Source organism: Centroberyx gerrardi, chromosome 2 (genome assembly GCF_048128805.1).
Source record: "Centroberyx gerrardi isolate f3 chromosome 2, fCenGer3.hap1.cur.20231027, whole genome shotgun sequence".
Lineage (NCBI taxonomy): Eukaryota > Metazoa > Chordata > Actinopteri > Beryciformes > Berycidae > Centroberyx > Centroberyx gerrardi.
This window is the reverse complement of record NC_135998.1, coordinates 32,649,481-32,670,613: the sequence shown is the minus strand read 5'-3', so window position 1 is coordinate 32,670,613 and position 21,133 is coordinate 32,649,481. Positions and strand designations below refer to the sequence as shown.

The 21,133-nt window shown below is 39.9% G+C and overlaps 1 protein-coding gene across 1 annotated transcript; it reads left to right on the top strand.

The window, feature by feature from the left end:
- The first annotated feature begins 394 nt into the window (after nt 1–394).
- Nucleotides 395–15,836, top strand: ca9 (carbonic anhydrase IX). The gene is made up of 11 exons (XM_071906071.2): nt 395–512; nt 7,022–7,192; nt 7,467–7,609; nt 7,771–7,863; nt 8,048–8,114; nt 10,447–10,604; nt 11,619–11,745; nt 14,179–14,256; nt 14,856–14,870; nt 15,027–15,120; nt 15,776–15,836. Exons 1-11 carry the CDS (start codon nt 395–397, stop codon nt 15,834–15,836), a joined length of 1,125 nt encoding a protein of 374 aa, XP_071762172.1.
- The last annotated feature ends 5,297 nt before the right edge of the window (nt 15,837–21,133 follow it).

Here is a 21,133-nt window from a genome sequence, read left to right as displayed (position 1 = left end):
TGTGTGTGTGTGTGTGTGTGTGTGTGTGTGTGTGTGGGTGTGTGTGTGTGTGTGTGAGCGTGTGTGAGCGAGCACCTTAAGCAGCTCCCTGGGCCATGATTGGAGACTGATGACTTTGTAAAGCCCTGCCCAGGTGACCAACCTGCTGGAGTACTGAGCTGCCTTGACAAACTCACAACACTATTAGAGGGAGTGATAGATTAAGAATTTCTTTGGATTTTGGGATTTAAAGACTACATGGTGGTCTCTGTTGCTCCCTTGAACTGAATCATTGGCTATTCCTTCACTGAGGATCTCTGATTACCAGCTACTACTCTATTTTACACCGCTAGACCTCACAGACAATTCATCTAAAGTCTGAAACAAGAGTCACCTTCCAGACCACATTGCTGCGATGATGCTGAAGATCTTCACCCTCCTTTTCCTCCATGATGTGTTGCTGAATGCCTCCTGCTCATCCTCCTCCTCAGAGGAAAGTGGGGAGCTGGACAGTGGGGAGAAGAATAATAACAGTGAGTTGTGATTAGCAGTTAACATGATAGCTCTTTATTAAGTTCCTGATGTTATTTAAATGCTGCGTCAAGCTGGATAAACTCAAGGTCAGTGCAGAAAAGAATAACTTCAGTATGTTGACTAGATTAGCATTTATTTTGCCACAAACCCAACAGCAAGAAATGCAACTAAGAAGGACTTATTATAAGTAATATTATTAATTAATGAATCACTACTTTGTCAAGATAACTACTCATCACATACATTTCTGAGCCTGTTGAAAGAGCCAGAACTTAAAACATATTTAAGTTGGTAAAGAATGATTAAAACAAAGAAAAACTGTTTAGACAGATTTTTGTCAGCTTGTGGTGATTCTAATTAGCTTTGATTTCCTCTTGGCTTTATGGCCATGTATGTTGCAAGAACTTAAGTTTTATATTAAAAAGGAGATTAATTTAATTGCCTTCTTATGTATGAGTGGTGCCACACTGCCTCCCAAACAGAATGAAACAATCCTCTTAAATCCATACCTAGGATTACATAATATTTTGACTCTTTAAGGGTAGTCATTTCTTAATTTGTTTAAAGTAATGCAGTACAATTTTAACAGACTTCTGTGTACCTGCCAAAGGTCGAATTTTGGCAGTTTTTGAAAAGTTAAAGGAAAAATTCACCCTAAAACATTTTAACACTAAACAGTGATTGGAAATGTACCTTGCAATTTTGGGCCTATTTTGTTGTTTGGTGGTATATGTTTGGTTTGGTGGTATATTTTTATTATTCTGGTGACTAACTGGCCAAACGTGGACAATGGGACAACAGCTCCCAGTTTAACTGGATGATTATGAAGCAGGGCATAGATGAAAAAGAGCATGCATGGTGAGGAAATCTTACTCGGATTAATAATGATTTAAAAAATATCACAAGCATGCAGATCTCCCATTTTGTCTCTCTTTGATCTGTTGCTCTGAATCTCTTACCCATAAGCTTTTAACACTACCAGTTAATTCCTTAGTATTGCATAATATGTGCATTGGGCCCAACTACAAATAAACTTAACTTTGTGGTGTCAGATCTAGGTGGTGGAATACCACTTGCATTATTGCGGTGAAAGTGACCTAAAATTCAAGTCTATTCAGACACTGTCCTCCCTGTCTCCTCAAAGTCCGAGGCTTAGGGCCCAATGAATAACTCCCACTGTAAATCCAGTGAATGCTGCCTTGTAAGAGCAAAATAAGCCAGGGTCAAGATCTTAAGACCTTTGTGTCCCCTCGATACCTGGCCAATTCTTCCTGAGCCCCTTGGCAGTGTAATGGGTACATTTACACAATGCCATGCACATGGGGGTTGATTAGGCACCATGTGACTTTGCAAATGTCTGCTGCTTTCAGATTACTTTAGCTTGCTGTTGCCAAGATGCAGTTCACTGCCACCCAAAATTACCAATGAAATACTTTACAAACTGGTGGATTCTGGGGCATGATGAATACTTAATATAAAGGATAATAATTCTGTTTATTTTACCGGTTATAATTCCGTATTTATTGCACTTGAGGTAACTTTTAGCTGGTACTGTACTGCATCACCTGAATTTGTATTCTCTTTTATTTATTTTTTTTATATTGTTTGTTTTAATCGTGATGCACTTTGTGACTTCTAGTCTGAAAAGTTCTATATAAATAAAGCTTTACTTACTCACTATTTCCAACCTGGGCCTACTTTCATAGTTTTTGCGATCATGATGATTGATTCTGCTGAAAATGTCATCACTTACTTCACTGTAGAGCGTTAGAGGTTTGGCCCTATGTATGTGTGTTGGACAGCAGCGTTCCAGGCGACCTGGAGGTATGTAAAGCTCTACAGTGAAGGAGTGGTGAAATGTTGAACACAAGGAATTGTCATGATGGCAAAAGCTAGGAAAATAAGGCCCAGCCAAGCTGAAAATAACTGGAATTATCCTTTAAGGAAATTCCACACATCAACACATGTCCAAGTCTTTGCCTGAAGCTTGATGCATGTCGAAAATGTTATGGTCAGACATTTCATTCATATTTGACTCTGGCAGGACAGACCTGATGATTACCATTTGGGTCAAAATACAAGATAATTATAACAGAAGGGTTATTAAATATTTTATTAAATATGTCTTATTTTTATTCTTATTCTTAAGTTTTTTTTCTAATAGCATATAATGATAATGCTGATTATTGAGAATAAAACACAAATGATACATTTGCCTGTTACTTTTGTTATGAATATTATGCATTCAAATAGCTATTCTCATTTTTCTGGAAGATGCACTAATTATTTCTCTGTTTGTCAATCATAGGTTCATCTAATGAGCACTGGGGATATGAAGGTAATTATGATGGGATGATTAATGATTTATATGATAGTTTATATCTTTTAGTTGACATTGTCCACATACCCTACAGTTATTGTTACATAACATCGGTGTTAGATTTTATTTGTTGTTTATTTGATGTTCTTTTATAATGGACACTCTGCAGATTACAATCTCTGTATTTTCTTCTTTGTCACATACAAAAAGAAGAACATTACAGTTACACTGTAACGGTGTTTCTCTGAATGAAGACGCTATCTCTCCACTTTCATATTCCATATGCACGGGGATGAACCCTCCTGGGTCAGATAACGTGGATATTTTTTTAAGACACACCAACCTGGTCGGCCACGCCTTTGTTACTAATCTATAAAGCAACTATGTTGCTGTGGAATCACTGATTGTTTTCGAGTCTCCGAGTGGCCTAGAGCTGGAGAGAAGTTCTCTTTTGTATCTTGACTATTTCTCTACACTGTTACATATTCCATATACGGAGAACTCTGTAAGACACACTGCAAGGAGACGGTGCAGTCCAGAGCATGACCCCAAATCAGTGAACAACTCACAAGAAGAACTTAGCGCTGATGCCGCGACAGTATTTAACAATAATCTTCCAAATATTTGCATTCTTTAAATAATGAACATGTAAAAAACATGCTACACAACAAACGTACTTACAGGCATATATATTCCAAAGCCCTGTAGATAAAAGTGGTAGCTGCTGACTTGCTCTGTACTGTGAAAGAAATGTGAAAGGAACTAAGAACTACGGCAACATAAATGTAGTATACATGCAATCCCCACTAGGTGGCCACAATACACACTAACAGTGGCCAGTACAGGGACAGCCAAAGGTGGCGTCACACTGTCCAAGACATCGCCATGGCTTTGCCTGCCGCCTCTGCCTGTTCCTTCATTACAATAGGAAGCAAAGCAGAAACCTGCTGGATTTCCTCTGTCAAATCAAAATCCTCCTGCTCATTGTGCAACCTATGCGACAACTGACATAGGTACAATGAGAGGATGCCACCCATCGCGGCCAGTTGTGTCTGGCCCACCATGGCCTTGTGCATTTTGATAAGCAGGCCATCCATGACTCTGTCACTTAACCTCCTGTGTAGGGCGAGGAGGCGGGGAGAGAGGATGGCAATGGGCCTATCTTGTGCGAATGGTCATAATTCGACAGTCCATGCATGAAGCTGGATCTTCCCTGGCCCTCGATGCATAATTATACCCTAGGCACAAAACACACTTATCATGGCCACCTTCCACAGGCATTTTAATTGAGCACGTCACACAATAATGGCTCGCCATACCGACGGGAGACACGTGGTGGGAGGAGTAAGAGAAATGTGGAAGTGCTACATGTACAGGCTACATGTAGATGTATTCCTTACAGTTTGAGATGGACTCTATGCTTCATGTCGTGCATGTGATTAATTAAGATACAGCTATTAATTTGCCCAGCTGTTTCAACTGGCTCTGTACTGCAGACTACAGTGCTGCTCAGATATGATGAGTTGCTCTTGCAATGAATCTTTAGGCTTTCCATTTGTTCTCATTGTCACCATCCAATGCATCCTTGACTGGCAAGTAAACTTCCAGGATCTTTATCCATCCTCCACCCTCTCATTCTTTTGTTTTGGAATCGTGCTTTGGAATGCAGCTCTTGCCTTCACTCATCTGTGTTAAGTCACATTTTAAACAATGCAAACAAAAAACATTTTTCCATATATTTTTCAAGCATGAACACACTCAGTCTCAGGACCACAGTTACCATGACTAGAGTATCTTTTTAACTTTATCTAAATTATTCAAATTATCTTTTTACCTAAGTTACAACATGAAATCTAAATTATATGATATATTTTTAACTTTTAAACGTATCTATTTTTGTTGCCATATGAACTAGGCTGTTACAGAGATAATATAAACACTTTACCAGCTTATCAGCACAAATATATGAATGTAATAGTAACTAACTTAAATACCAACTACGACAAGGTAAACAGTCGGACTCTACGGCGGGACCACGAGGTCTCCGACAGCTAGCTTATACATCGACGGAGTTAGCCTGAAACTTTCAACAATATATCAACAAAACATGTATCTTACTTTCATATAAAACAACAGTAACATGAGAAAAACTATTACTAATGTGTGCTCATACATTTATAGTATATTGTGGACAGTAATTACCTTAAACAGGGGAATAGTAACAGGAGAAGGATGAAGAAACACGCAGCTCTCGCCTTCACTCATCTGTATTAAAGGTCCCATATTATGCTCTTTTTAGCTGTTTAAAACATTTCTCAGTGCTCTTTAAAATAAGGTTATGAATTCTGTTGCAAAAAAACACGCAAATCCAGGCTCTGTGGGGCCTCTCCATCCTCTCTGTTTCTCCCCTCATTAACTATGCGCTGTTCTGAGTGGGCGGGGATGCTCTGATAATGAGGCGCTGCTCTGATTGGCCGCCTGATCGGCTGGGTGAGGGCGGAGGGTGTAGACCAGTTTAATACATCCATGGTGCAGACGCGGAAAAACCCCAAAACCAATATGGCAGCGCCTTGTAGACGAAAACTCTGTGACAGAACATGTAAAACCGTACATTTTTGAGGCGGAATCTGTCAACCGAACAAGAGGAGGCAGGTGCCGAAGTTACAGACACGGTTACAGCAGGATGTCTCTGAACGGTAGGTTGAAATTTCAGTGTGTTTTTCGTACTTTCTCACCGTGCGTGTGTATGTGGTTGCGTCAGCTATGTGGTCTTTCTGGATAGCCATAGCAGACAAATTTGTATCCCATAAAAAGGATATCTAACGTTACCTGCTGGAGTGTCTCGCATGGTAACTGTACCGTATGGTTTGTTTGATTCATTTTCAGCCTGACGTTCACCGGTGCCGGTGGTTTGAGGCTGTCTAGTAAGCTCGTCAACACAGTAACGTTAGGTGTCGGTAGCTTTTAGCTGGCTACTTGGATAGCTGCTGTAATGTTTTTCCATGAAGTGTCTTACAATTGCCGTTGTACTGGCTAGCGATAGGAAACAAATCCACAGCAGACATTATGTAGTTATTACGTTCAAATACATCAAATTGATGTGAAAACGCAAAAGAAGGAACGTTATTGTAAAAAGAATCTTTTTATCTTCCGATGATGGGAGGCAATGTAGAGCTTTGTGTCCAACAACGGAACATTTAGCATGTTTTGCTCTTACTTTTGATATCTTCTAAGCTGTAGTAGCGAAGTAAAACAATGGCGGCCGAAAGCGCACAGAGGAGCAGAGGGGAGTGGGAGTGGTTATCCACCTTGGAGGTCGGCGTATGCAAATTGCTCCCCTTGGGACGTCACAAGGGGAGCCAAATCAAAACGGCTTGTAGAAGCACATGTTTTCCCAGGAAGGAGGCTGGGGCAACAATGCAGAGGCATTCACTTCTCACATTCTGTGGGTTGTTTGGTCGAAGGATGACTAAAGTATATGTGTATGGGCAAGGAAAAACGTGTTTTTCATAATATGGGACCTTTAAGTGAGGGAGAGATGCGCGATCCCTCTACTGGAGCCCAGAGACATTACCAACAGATCGACGAACAATTAACCCTAACAGACAAGATCTGCATCATTGATCTGCATTCCTCTTTTTGTCACTGGCTGCAGTCTTAACAGTGACCAGTACTAATATACATCTGAAACCAATAATGAAATTACATGTGCTGATAATAGAATACTGTAATAACTGTAATAAGACAAGAATGAAATTAGTATTTCAAATGTAATACTTTTGTCTGAAAATTAATTATTCTTATCTGTCACATACTACTTGTCACAAAACCACACCAACATAGGTGCTTTATAGGTTAGTAACCTAAGCACGGCCAGCCAGGCCGCTGTATCTTAAAGAAATATCCATGTTAGACCTAGGAGGGGTTCATCCTACCTGTACATGTGGAATCTGTAATGAAGTAAAATATGAAGACATATTTCTACCACCTTGCCTGATGGCAAATGATCTTGTGTGTAGTTCACTTCACCATTAACCTCTCGCTCAGTTTCACCGGTATTGTCAAACTCATACAAGTTGACTTGACTAAAATGTTGTGTATAAAGGATTTGAGTTTATGAGCTTTACGTGAGGAATATTATATTTTATGATTTACCTAGTCAATCTGTTGTGATGTTGACACAAACAGATCAGGAGGCCTGGTCCACAGCCTTCCAGCAGTGCAGTGGAAAATCACAATCACCAATCAACATTGACACCAAGGCGGCCATCTATGACCACAGTCTGCCCCTTATTACACTGGATGGTTATGATCTGACTGATGGCCCTGGACTCACCTTGTTGAACAATGGACACACCTGTAAGTGGTCAGGTCCCTGGAACTAGCTGTAGTTACTAATCAGAAGAAAAAAAAAAGTATTTTCAAAGTAAGATGCTTAAGTTTTTTCTAGATGGGTGTGATGACTGGTGAGGTAGTTTCATGTGAGATTTCTATGTATGTTATATAAAATATTGTGATAATGTTTGTGTCTGTGATCACGCTAAAAAGGATGCCCCTGTAAACCCATGTAAAAATATAAATACTAAACTTCTGATGAACAAGGTTTGTGTTGACGTGTCATGCTGTTTTCTAGTGCAGCTGATCCTCCCTAGCACCATGCGCATCATCACTGGGTTTGACACAGTTTACCATGCTGCCCAGCTGCATTTCCACTGGGGGACTGTTGAGGTTCCCGGGTCTGAACATACTGTAGACAGCGTCCATTTCCCTGCCGAGGTGAGTGAAGAGAGGGGCCCGGTACATAGCATCAAGATCATACAGTATATATATATGTAAATATATATAAAAAAGTCCCTTTAAAAACTATATGGTTTTTATAGGGACTTTTTTTTTTAGCTAAAATGTTAGTAGAAATCAAGTTCCCCTTTTCTTTCCAGATCCACGTGGTTCATTACAACTCTAAATATGCAGGCGCTTCAGAGGCAGCCAGCAAGCCAGATGGATTAGTTGTACTTGGAGGTTTCATTGGGGTAAGCAAAGATAGTTTCAGAACAGTTAAATACATCATAGCTTACACTTACTTCAGTGTCTTGACAGATTGATGTGGCAGAGATCTAATCAGTGTTAAATGTTAATTGTTAATTGACCATTTGCATCCTTTCATGATGTGATGAGATAAGCAAGCTTCTGAACATGACTTTTTCAATTCAAAAGGTTGGCCTTCATGAGAATGACAACTATGAGAAAATCCTGTCTGGACTTACTGATGTTAGTATTGAAGGTAAGCAATAGATAAGCCATTAGTCAATGGTCCTTTTACCCCAATAATACTTCCTTGTTAAAATCTTCTTCCTGCAGCATTAGACTGGTTCAGCTCTCAGATTGTGTGTTCAATATGTAATACATCTTCTTCCTCCCAATATGTGACAAGGCTCTATTCCAGGCCCCCAATTTATTCTCCTTGTACGTGCTCCCCCTCAGTCATATTATGCACAAGCATAATCTGTCCTTCCACTGCTATGCGGATGACACCTCTCTTTAAAGCCGAGTGACTGTCTGCATGTCAAGCCTCATGTTTTTAATGTAGTTGTAGAAACTATGCTGAAACTCTCATGCATTAATGTTGTCACTTGTATTTGTTCAGGATTTTTTTCAGCTTTGCTGTGACCTGTGATGCGGTGATGTTTGGGCAAACATATAAGACTTATACCTATAATAAATCTGATCTATCTATCTATCTATCTATCTATCTATCTACCGAAACTATGTTACATATCATTTGGTAAGTGATATTTCAAAAGCAGATCCTTTTATTTTCCAACTATCACTGGAGAGGCAGAGTCTGTAGATTATGGAAGAAATCAATTGCAGTCCCAGTGGCAAAAAAACACAAACACCTAAGACACTAAATGATTATCGCTTGTCAAGGTGGCCTGCCCCATCCAGGTGAAGAGGGAGCAGCTGCCCCAAGTGGAGGAGTTCAGGTATATTGGACGTCCTATTCATGAGTGAGGGCAAGAAGGTTCATGAGATTGGCCGCTGGTTAGGTGCATTGGCTGCAAAAATGGGGGCATTTTCTCGGACCATGGTGGTGAAGATCTCCATCCCAACCCTCACCTATAGTCACGAGCTTTGGGTAGCTTTGGGAGTAAAAGAATTTTGGATACAAGTGGCCGAGATGAGACTCCTTTGGCAGGGTGGCTGGCCTCACTCTTTGTGATAGGATGAGGAGTTTAGTGATCCGAGAGGACCTTGGTATCAAGCCACTGCTCCTCCACATTAAGAAGAGCCAGCGGAGGTGGTTTCAGCACCTGGTAAGAATGCCCTCCGGGCGCCTCCCTTAGAAGGTATTCTGGACACGACCAACTGGGAGGAGATCTCAGGGTAGACCCAGGACACGCTGGAGGGACTACATCTCCCTGCTGGCCTGGGAGCACTTGGGGAGGAAGTTGCTGGTGAAAAGAACATCTGGGCTGCTCTGCTCACCCTTTTGCCACCACAACCTTGACCCGGATAAAATGGATTAATGGACCTCATGGAATCGACACTAATTCTGAGTTGCCCTCATTAGGTGACATTGTTGCTGTATTTATTTATTTTATTTATTTATTGTGTGCTTACTGTTGAATGTGTATATTAATTATGTGATCTCTTTTGTTGGACTACTGGCTGCGAAGCACACAGGGACGTTAAAGACTGTACTATGTTAATCATCCCTCTGTGGGGATGATTAGAGTGTATTAATCAACAGCAACAGCAAAGACTTTAGAAGGTTGATCATCAAATACATATATACAGTATGTTTCTGTGGTGATATGATGCAAATATGACTAACAGTGTATTTCCACAGTGTATTTTTGTGAAATCTGGACACCAGACTCAACACTGAAATTATTATCTGATATGTCCGGGGCTTCGCTCAAAAGTCTTTGTAATACCTACAGCTTATCCAGAAGGCTGCCGCAATAGTTCTGTCTAGTAAAAAATGTAGAGACCACATCGGCACAATTTTAGCCTCCCTGCACTGGCTGCCTGTTAGTTTTAGAGTCGATTTTAAGATTTTATTGATGGCCCACTGACTAATTTTACGTTAATTAGTTCTAAGAGATGCCTAAATGATTGTAGACTTCTAGGCTACAGTTAGGTTACATGGGGTTTAAAAGTGAACGTTTAGTAGACGTCTATGTCTTAGACTATGTCTTCTGGGGTATATGACATAAATAAATAATTATCTTGTACATATGGACTTCTTTGCATTGTGCATTGTTTAAATATGTAATAATGTATTTATTGGTTGGTCTAAAACTGGGCTTTACATAGTCAAAACGATCCTGGGCTATATGAGCACTAAAGCATAGACATGTCTAGTCTAGAGAAATCACATCTAGTGCTCAGTGGGTACTTTCAAAGCACAGAATAGTTTATCTCTTAGCTACATTACTGACATTCAACTTTGTGCAAGCCTGAGCACCTTGAGATCCTTGTAAAATTTGTTGTTGAAAAGCTCTTATACCAATAAAGATTACTATTATTACTTTCTTCATGACATTGGAAGGGTTATTTGTGGAAAAAAAAACATGCAAATAAAATCAAAACATTTTTCATTTTTTCAGAGTCTAACACTGAGATCCTGGGATTTAACATCCGCCATCTGCTCCCCAAAAATCTGGACAAGTTCTACAGATATACCGGGTCTCTGACTACCCCCCCCTGTTACCAAACAGTCAACTGGACCATGTTCAATGACACCATCACTGTGTCCAGGAGACAGGTAAGTCAAAACTTCCTTTGAGTTGGGTTACATCGCTAATGTAATGTATACCTTACGTATGAGTTCAATATCACTGGCATATTGTGCTGGGGGTTTTTTTTGTCTTCTGACATTGGGCTACATTTTTGTGTGGATTCAAAAAGCATTTTCTGTAAATATGGCTTCTAAACACATCATATTACAATTAACAGCAACACAATATTATAGAGAGGGAAACTAAGGGAGGGAAACTATCAATATTATCAACCAGGTTAATAATCTGTTTGGTCTGGCTCAATGCTTTTACATGCAAGGCAAATTCCTGTAAAAGGCTAAATAATTGAAATCTGAATCTGAAATCTGAACCATAAAAATTGAATAGTCCATACTGCAAGGAGAATTAAATAATCTTTTTTCTGAAGCGTTACTCTAGGCTAATTAAGGGGCTCATTACAATTCTTCATTATGAAATTAAACGATGTCCACGTGGCAATGTAAAGCCCAAGTCTAAACTCGAATTAAGGTGTGTTCACACAAGCATGTTTAGAGTGGTTTATTTGAACTGTGGAGCATTTCCTCCTTTAGTTTGGTTCATTTGGAGAACTGCGGTGTGGTTCATTACGAGTGAGAACACAATCAATCGACTGCAGGAAACAACCCAAAACACAAGGGATTACGGGTAGAAGAGACAGATGTTGACAAGTGATAGCCAGCAGTTTGTCATGCTTGAAAAAGCCTAGTATAACAAAATGAACTGAGGGCAAACTGCAGTCTGGACTGATGCTCATATTCAGCTATTTCTTCATGGTTTCCTAACTGCTGTGAACACTAGAAAAGGTCAATTACAGCAAAGAGCGCAGACAAGTGCTAAACTTGCTAAACTAAAAGTTACAGGGACTGGAATCAGATTTGTTTTGAGTCCCCCTAATCGAAGACAAACAGCAGAATTGTCAATAAGAGAACACCTGCAGAAAGAATTATTCATGGATCTTCATGTTATCTTTATTCATTTTGAGGGTGTTTGGTGTTTCACAGTTGGCGGCTCTTGAGGACACTCTGAAAGTCGGCCAGCTTCAACACCTCAACAAGAATTTCAGAGCCCCACAGCTCCTTCATGGAAGGACGGTCCTTGCCTCTTTTACTGCATCGCCCATCCTAGGAGGTAAATAACATCTTAAATACCGTGTGTCCCACTTTAGACTACCTGCCTCTGTACTCATTATCTTTAACTTCGTTGGACTAGTGCCCCAAGAAATATATGGCTCGTCCATTAGTGTGAAAGGATCAATAGTAAGCTTACCCCGCAAAACAACCCTGGCCAGATTAGGTTTGGACCCTGGACAAACTCTGCTGCACATGATGTCAAAGTTAAATGTTTTACCTGTGTTGTAGGGCCACAACTCCTTGGCTTGTTCTTCTAGCACACAAATGTGAAGTACAGTGTTAATACATGCATGAAGCTTTCCTTGGGTGATTAAGTGAGTTTCCAGAACAATGTCTCAAGGGTCATATTGTCTGCCGTGTTGAACACAGAATGTAACACAACCTGCATTTGATGATGCCCATAGAGTTATGACAATAAGGAAGTACACTTGTGTAAATGGGCCTGTCCCAGGTCTGTATAGTGACACAACACATTCCCATGTATTCCCATGAGGATCAGTATGAATTGCCTCCTGCAATCAGCATCAGCATAATGGAGCATTGCATTAGTTCAGGCACGCATTGCTAGTCATCTATCAGCTGACCCCTACGCACACCAATCATAATCTATTCTCATAACAAGGCGGACTATTTAAATTACCTCCTCTTACACTGATTGTTGCTACACCAACTGCTGCACCCACTCTGCTGCTTGGTAAGTAAGTAAGTAACTTTATTTATATAGCACCTTTCGAGAGCAGAGACGTCACAAAGTGCTTCACAGAGAAATAAAGCATAAACATAGATACGGACATAAAACACAATAAAAACAAAAGTAAATAGAAAATTACACAAAGGCAAGTCTAAACAAATGGGTCTTGAGCTGCTTTTTAAAGGTGTCCACAGATCTTTAAGTCGAGATGAAACGGCATTTCGAGAGTATCTACCTTCCGTATCGTGACGTATTTCCGAGTGAAACAGGAAAGACAGGCGGGACGTAACGTTGGGAGGAATTTGATTTGAACGTTGAAAAGTGGGCGTGTCCTAACACCCGAAGACACACCGAAGTACCATGCTGTTGCTAGCTAGCTAACTAATGAATCTTAGCTCTGTGCGCTAAAAGTTGAAGATTGATTGATGGGTGAATGTCATGATATTATTGGTTGAAATTGGTTATGGGCATGCTTACGTAAGCACACGGCATATTTTGTTTTACAGGAAGAAAACATGATTGAATTTTGATATAAGAATACAAAGAAATTGATTTTTTGTATTTTTTTTGGCATATATTGTTAAATAGGTGCACAATATGACCGGGGATGTGATAAAAAGGCATTTTTCATTTCATCTCGACTTTAAGTCCAGAGGGAGAGAGTTCCAAAGTTTAGGAGCCACAACCTCAAAAGCACAGTCACCTTTAGTTTTTTGGTAAAGCTTTACCTCCACCTCCCCAGCCTCCAGTTGAGCCTACGGTGGCTTTTAAAGTGATAACGGCACAGTATTGACCTCATTCACATGGCGGCCATTACTAACTAGCTAGTAAGCTATATATAACTGTGAAATTAAAAAAGTCGTTGTGGTTGTTCTCAAGATTGCTAGCTATTTGGTAACTGTTAGGTTTATCTGTATTTTGTCCTCACTTATGTTTAAATAATGCTACTTTTACATATACAGTATATGCCAATCTTCCAGGTAAAGTTTCCCACCCCAAGTGTTCAAAATGGCCGCTGCGTGAATAAGGTCCATTGCTGCTCTGGCTCTGTTCTGTGTCACACATGGGGGGATTTGCATTGCACCCCCACTACACCTTCAGCATGCTTGCTGGGTAAGCAGGGAGCAGCTTAGTGCAGAGCCATAACCGCCAAAAATAACTATTACCATTTGTTGCTATAAATGGTTTTATCTTGTGACTAGAGTGTTCCTGACTGAACTGTAATATTCATAGGTTGTGTATGTGAAAGGGGTATTAGAAAGTAAATCAGACCAAGATGGTGGTCTTAGAGCCATGGTTGTATTATTTATGCAATCCATAAATTTCAATGGTTTACCCAAGAACAAAAAAAAAGATAACTTGTCAGTGATTGAGGGATTGGTAACCTTTAGTCTTAAACTATACTTTACAATTTTTAGTAAATCCAAAAGCACATACTTCAAATGTCACATGGTCTCATGCATGTGCCCTTGTCAAGTGCCTTATCTCATTAGGTAAACGAGGCAATGCTTAAGCCAGGGGTATGGCATGATAACATTCAACCTTTGGCCTCAGTCCAACAGAAAATGTGTAAATAACTACGAGGTGTCTCCATACTATTTACAAAGCATATTAGTGGTTCAAAGGTTTAAATGTGACCTTCAGATCATAATAATGCTTCTTATACCATTTATTCCAGTCAGTGTTACAAAGACCTACACACGTGATATAGTGATGGAATAGACTATTTCCACATTTCAGGTCGTGGAGGTCTTTCTGTATCCAATATTGCAGAGACGGACTCTTCAAAGAATCACCTCTCATCCAGCGGAGGACAAGGTAAGCACCACGGATTCACACACACCTGATATTCCACCCTGCAAAGCTTTATATCAGATGTAATCCTTGTTATATCAAAAATTGGATTATTTGACAGATTTTAAAATATACATACGGTGATAGCCCTAAAGCCTCAGCAGAAATAACTCCATGACTTTATTGTATCATACTTGACAATTGTGTTTCATGTGTTTTAGCTTGTACTGTCCAATATTTTAACCTCAGATGTCTATTTTGATAAGGCCTGGTACCGCGTGGCAGCTGTGCACTCTTTATCTCAATATTTCCATTTTATGTGTTCTTAGCGCTGTTTGTACATACAGTTAATTGAAGTTGTGCGTATTTGACCTCTTGACTTTTGAAAACTCAGTTCGTGTGCCAGCCCTTTGATTTCATGCTGTTATCAGTAGCCGGTGGCGCACGCTAGTGTTGATCGCACATATCACACATTAAACAAGAGCCTGCTGTGTTTCATCTCAGTGCCACTGGCTGGCTGTGCTATATGCAGGACATGCAGGACATGTAGGACAAGTATGGGTGTTTTCTAATTTGGTCATATTAACTAACATGTCTTTCTCTCTGTTTTTTATGTACCACAGAGGGTTTGTCAAAAGGTAGGCTGCATTAAACTCATAAATCATGAAACTACATTTATTTTTTGAGTCAAGAATTTATAAACTCATACAATTGCAAATATGTACAACTAGAAACATGGGTTTGTACTGAAATAATCTCAACCATAACTTTCCAACCAATTATTTATTTGGCAGGCGATATCTTGGCCATAGCTTTCGGAGTTCTCTTCGCTGCCACCTTGCTGTTTTTTGCCATATATCGCTACCAACAAAGGACAAAGTACTCCAGGTACAGACACATCTATCTCTTCTCATTACTGGTTACATTGTCTCCACTAATTTCCAAAAATGGGGACAGCATTTTATTACACAGTTGCACCATGAAAGGAAATGCCCATTATTTACCTGGATCCTTTCAATTAATGGAGTAATTCCTGTGTGGAATCCTGTCAAAAGATAGGTGTGCTTAAAGCAATATCCCACTTAGTTTTAACATAGGGGTTATTTGGCACCTGGCCACCATGAAAACCATAAACTAATCACCAAGATTGGATGCAGCTGGACGAGTTTGTAGCGTTCGGATTTGTACTTCCCATTCATTTGAATGAGGCCACGAAAATAGCCTGTGTTTGTGTTAAAATGTACGTTTTCATGGTGGTCAAGTGCCAAATAACCCCCATGTTAAAATTAGGTGGAATATTGCTTTAACTGAAGAACAAATTTATCAAAAATTGGATGGAGACGAATGAAGTAAACCCCTCAAAGTATTGCCTGGTGAAGTCATGTTCCCAGATATGTGACCTCCTGGACTGACTACAAAGCACATGAAATCTGCCAGTATTGACTCATTTTAGATTGCTAATTTCAAAGCAGGACCTGCTATGGGTTACACATATTCATGTTGATGACTCTCATTATACTGTATATCTCTTTCATCTCTCCAGTGTCAGAAAGGTGTCCAGGCAGAATGTGATCTATATGCAAGCAAACAAGGAGGAGATATAGATGTCTCTGGGATGGAGCCTGATCATAATCATCTTTTTTTTTTCCACGAAAGCACAAATATCAATAAGCACCTTGACAAGAACTTGAACCTGTACAAGCACAGGTCTTTCGTATTTATTTTGGGAATGTAAATGTATGCCATTTAATAAATTCATTATGGCAACATGTCATGTTTGATGTCTGATCATTAATATTGCGGTGAAATTTTTTGAAGAATGTCTGTCTTTCCTGTTGTGCAGCTAGATCTGAGTAAGTTGCAGGTGAAAATGTGCTTTGTGATTTCATGCCAGTAGTGTTTTCTATGAGTATTGTACATTTTTAATGGTTTGCTGTTGTTTTTAGTGAAGTTGTGTGTGGTGTATTCTTGCCATTATCCTCGGAAATAATATTTTGTAGTTACCTCTCACCTGTAGTAATAATATATTATGAATCACAATTTTACCTTGCAGTATTGAATCTGTTAAGTTGTTGTAAAGTATTTTCTCCCATTAATTAAAGACCTTAAGCAAGACATTGAAAGGTGGTCTGATTTGAAGATTTATTGAATAGGTAGAATAAACCTGTTCAAGATGATGTGGCTGCCAAAATTTCTATTACCCCACCAAAATCTTTTTTTAAAGAAGTGAACTCACTTATTTCTTCGTTTATTTGGTCTAACAAAGCTCACAGATTAAGGAGAAAATTATTGCATTATCCTCGAGAGGAGGGAGGCCTAAACCTTCCTAATTTGGAGCTTTATCATAACGCAGCTCAAATGTTTTATATCGACCATATAATTAACAATACAAATGAGGAACCGTGGATAGATATTGAAAATCATCAGTTACAGCCTAATAGTTTTCTTCTAGCTCTTTTCTCCAAGCAAAAAATCCAAACAGTAAATTTTGTAATTAATAGTACATTAAATGCTTGAAAAAAAAAAAAAAAAATACTAGGTCAAGAAATAGAAATCCCCAAACATATACAAATTTGGAATAACCCATCAATAACTATTCAAAACGCCCAACTACACTGGGAGACGTGGATAAACTGTGGAATTCAGAAATTATCGGATATTATAAACCATAACTCTGTACTCTCATTTCAGGAACTAAAGAATAAATATAAACTAAAAGACATAGAATTTTTTAAGTATTTGCAATTGAAAAACTGGATAACAGATAACTTTAGAAATAGAATTTCAACTGAGATAGGGGGAATTCTAAATAAAAGGGATAAAAAGAGACGATTAGTAGGTGCTGTATACAATATTCTTGATGAATAGCTTTGTTTATACAACTGTTGTATAAAAGCAATATCACACTAGAGGGAGTGCTGTTGTACTGTATTATCAGCACGGCTGTGATTCGGTCGTAGGCACGAGGCCGCAGGCCGATTGCTGAAGATAGCAGGCAGGCTCAAAACAATATGCAGGCAAGTGGTCTAGCTGGAAAAGCAGTCAGGAAACTGCAAAAACATTACCAGGTCCGGCAGACTGAAATCACAAGTCCAGTAAACAGACAGAATTCAGGTAATCAGGATACAGGTAATACAGGAAACAATGCTGGGACGACCTTGGAAAGCTCACAAGACGATCTGGCAAAGACAGGGTGAAACAAACAGTCTTATATAGGGAGTGGCTGATTGGGAAATGGATAGCACCTGGTGACTGGCAGGAAACAGTGAGCGAGAGAGAGAGAGAGAGAGAGAGAGAAGAACTGGACTGGATGATGACTGGAGTGGGCAAAGGACAGGGAATCAGGACTGGATCAGGTGCTTGAGCTGGAAGTGACAGCACTCGTGACAGGAACCCCCCTCCTACAGACGCCTCCAGGCGTCCTAGCCAGCTGGCCAGGATTGCAACGATGAAAGTCCCTAATGAGGGAAGGGTCCAAAATGTCTCTGGCCGGGACCCAACACCTCTCCTCAGGTCCATACCCTTCCCAGTCCACCAGGTACTGAAGTCCCCTACCTCGGCGATTGATTTGATTTTGATTTTATTTGGATCTCTTTTAGCCTATTGGCTAATCTTCCAAGAGTCCACATTAAAAACATTTAAGCATACAATAATTCATATTATACAACACATAATTATTGACACACATATATCATATACATACATGCATGACACCTATAACCTACATACATTGACACTTATCCCGTATGGACCTACATATATACACATATTAATCTACATGTGTTCACTCTACAAACCTACTGACAGTGCAATACAATAGTGTGATGATAACTACATTTAAATCTTGAAATCTTGCAATCAACAATCCAGCTGCCGTACTGTTCTTGCGATGGATTTCTAAGAGGAGTTTCACCGTGTAGGCGTTGGAGCCGTCAATGAGACGGGGAGGTGGAGGGGGCTTGGTGGGAGGGGAAAGTGGGGTTTGGATAACAGGTTTGATCCGGGAGACATGGAAGGTAGGGTGGACCCAACTAAGGGTACGGGGAAGCTGAAGACGAACAGCGGATGGACTAACTACCTTGAAGATGGGGAAGGGACCAGTGAACCGAGGGCCCAGCTGGTCTGGTCTAGGTCAGAGGAGGCAAGGTAGAGCCAGGAAACAAAAGCTGCTTTCAGAATGGTTCACTCGTTCACTCACTCACTATTCCCTATGCAGTGTTTGTCATATAGTGAACTATATGGGCAACGACCAAACAATGTTTCGGACACTACATTAAAGGAATAGTTCGGTATTTTGAACCCTGGGCCCAAATAACATGTTTTCCGTCATGATCCCTATTAGTAGAAACCATAACTTCGCTAGCTGCCTCCGGGATGCCCCCTCCCACTCTACTGCAATAGAAACCTAGGCATATGCGACAGTCTTTGAAAACTATGATAAACATTGTTTTGCAAAACACGACGCTCACAGTATAATCATACCGGTGTCAGTATGTTATCTTGAAAAAATTGTAAAAAACCGAGCTTTCTGTCAATAGTTGTGTTCTATTTGGATAAGAACATTTTTTCTTATCACACTACCTTATAAGCCGGTGTAAGCGTCCACGAGAGCCAGAAGAATCCAAAAATAACTGCTGACAGAAAGCTCAGTTTTTTACAATTTTTCTGAAAGGGTCTCAGAAACTATGCTTGAAAGAGGCTGGAGCCAGACAGGTGAAAATTAAACTTTGCTGTAGGACAAACTTGAAGACATATTTGGAAAGGCCTTGACCTGGAGAGTAACAGATGTCAATATAAAGAACATGGGTGGTTCCTGCACTGCAATATTGCCCTTTGAACTCTGACCCAAGGCCACTTTTGAAGGCTTATTATGCAGCAACAGAACAGCTCTTGGGCAGCATGGGGTCAACTTCTCTAGAAAGCTATTGAGCTGTACTTTCATGGGAGTGGGGTTACTGATGGCGGGCGGCACTGAGTTGGGTTGAAATGCAATATTTTCTGCTTCCCATTAAGATGGCTCAAATCTGACAAAATATTTGTTTTTTTCCACCCTCAAATACCCCAGTAACAATGTCAATTCCATGTTTACAACGTCTACTATGGGAGAAACAACAATAAAACTACAAAACCCACACAGCAGGGCATTTATTTTGAAGTGCTAAACAGCGCAAACTGTAGTTTTTCCGAGTGCAATGTTATGGTGTGAAAAGGCAAACTGGTCAATATTACAAAGATGCAATACAATCTGAACCAAAAGGTTGATGTTATAAGAGGACATAATAAAAAAAATTACAAAAATATACTTTTGTTGGTGCTATTTTGCCGCGATTTCATCAGCTGTGTTTCACGGGCAGAAAGAGGTATGTTCAATGACGAAATGGATTATGCAACGTTTAAAAACAGAACTCCTGGTTGCGTTCTTCTATGTAAATTATGCTTATTGTAAAGTAGAGGTAACAATACAGTCGTTATAAAGTGCTATATTTTATGCAGTTTATTGAGATGCCACTAAAATAACTTGTTATATGAGCCAGATTTAATTAGCAGATGACATCAAATGCTAAAATGCAAGTGTTTTTTTGTTTTTTTTACATTCGGCCTTGAAATTGCTCTACAATCATATTAACCAATTTTTAAAAATCAATATTAGCACCAAGGAGCTCAAGCAAAGTAATGCAGCAAACCAGAATCCCTTATTTGGGCAGAAAATGTAGGCTAGACTCTGTAACGCTTCCGTGTTCCGTGGTCTAGGAGAGAACGTTGTAGGCGTCCAATACTGCCGCAAGAGGTTTTACCATGGAGTCTATTGAACACCTGGTGCGTCCTATACAGGTGCGCTCTGTGACCTTTCGTCACAGACCGTCCTAAGTCAGAGCGTCCTAACGTTGTGCGTGCTTGTGCCGGTAATGTTCTGGCATTGTTCACACATACAGTCAATACGAAACTTTACTAGTAATGTTACAACTTCTTGAGCAGTGAAATTGGCAGAACTGATTGTCATGAACCGTGCCATTAAATTTACGGAACAGGCTACATGTGTGAAAGGGGCCGTACTGTATCACTGTAGGCCTGTACAGACTGCTGAAGTGTTTACTATGCTGCTTCATTTACACCCATCTATGTTCATGTCAAATTGATGCATTTTGATGCATTCTGCTGTTGAAATTTTTAAGAATTTCTCCCAGGGGAGGATACCCCTGGCCCCCTAGTATGGTTCTGTAGCTTCCTCTGGGCTGAGCCCCTGGTACCTACCCCCCGATTCTGAAGTCGCCCCTGTGTTTATAGCAAAAACTGACTGTGATCCCACGCGTCATACCTGAATTAGTAAACAGACAAAAAAATTCTTGAAAACTGAGCATAAGGTCGAAATGTGCAGCAGCAAATAGTTTGATAAATTGAGAATGTGACATGTTCAATATCGTTTGATCAGTCTTTATCAGACAAATGATCTCTGTACTCTCAAGATGATGTCTGTAAAGTCATGTTTAAATTGATTAATGGAGGGCACTAATACAGTTATAATATTCTTTCTGATGGTGTATTTCCCCACTTTAGAATACAAAAGTGGAAGCTGGCAGAGTGCTTTAGGTACAGGTCTTTGGAGCACAAGGTTGTTGAGTTGAAGTCCCTGATGTATTGTGATTATTTTCAGTTTCATGAAAAGTAAATCAACACTAAATCACATAGTGCAGAAAACCCTCTAAACTCAAAGCAGGTGTTTGGCATCATCTGCCATAGGCAAAATACCGGATTTGACATCACTGATTGGGGTGTGGCCAGAAGTTTCAACCCATAGAGAGCAGTGCAGCAGCAATTTTCTAACCCATGTGATTTAGTATTGATTTATTAATTAATGGAGAGCACTATAAAGTTGTATGTGGTTAAGTGGTTAGCACTGTCA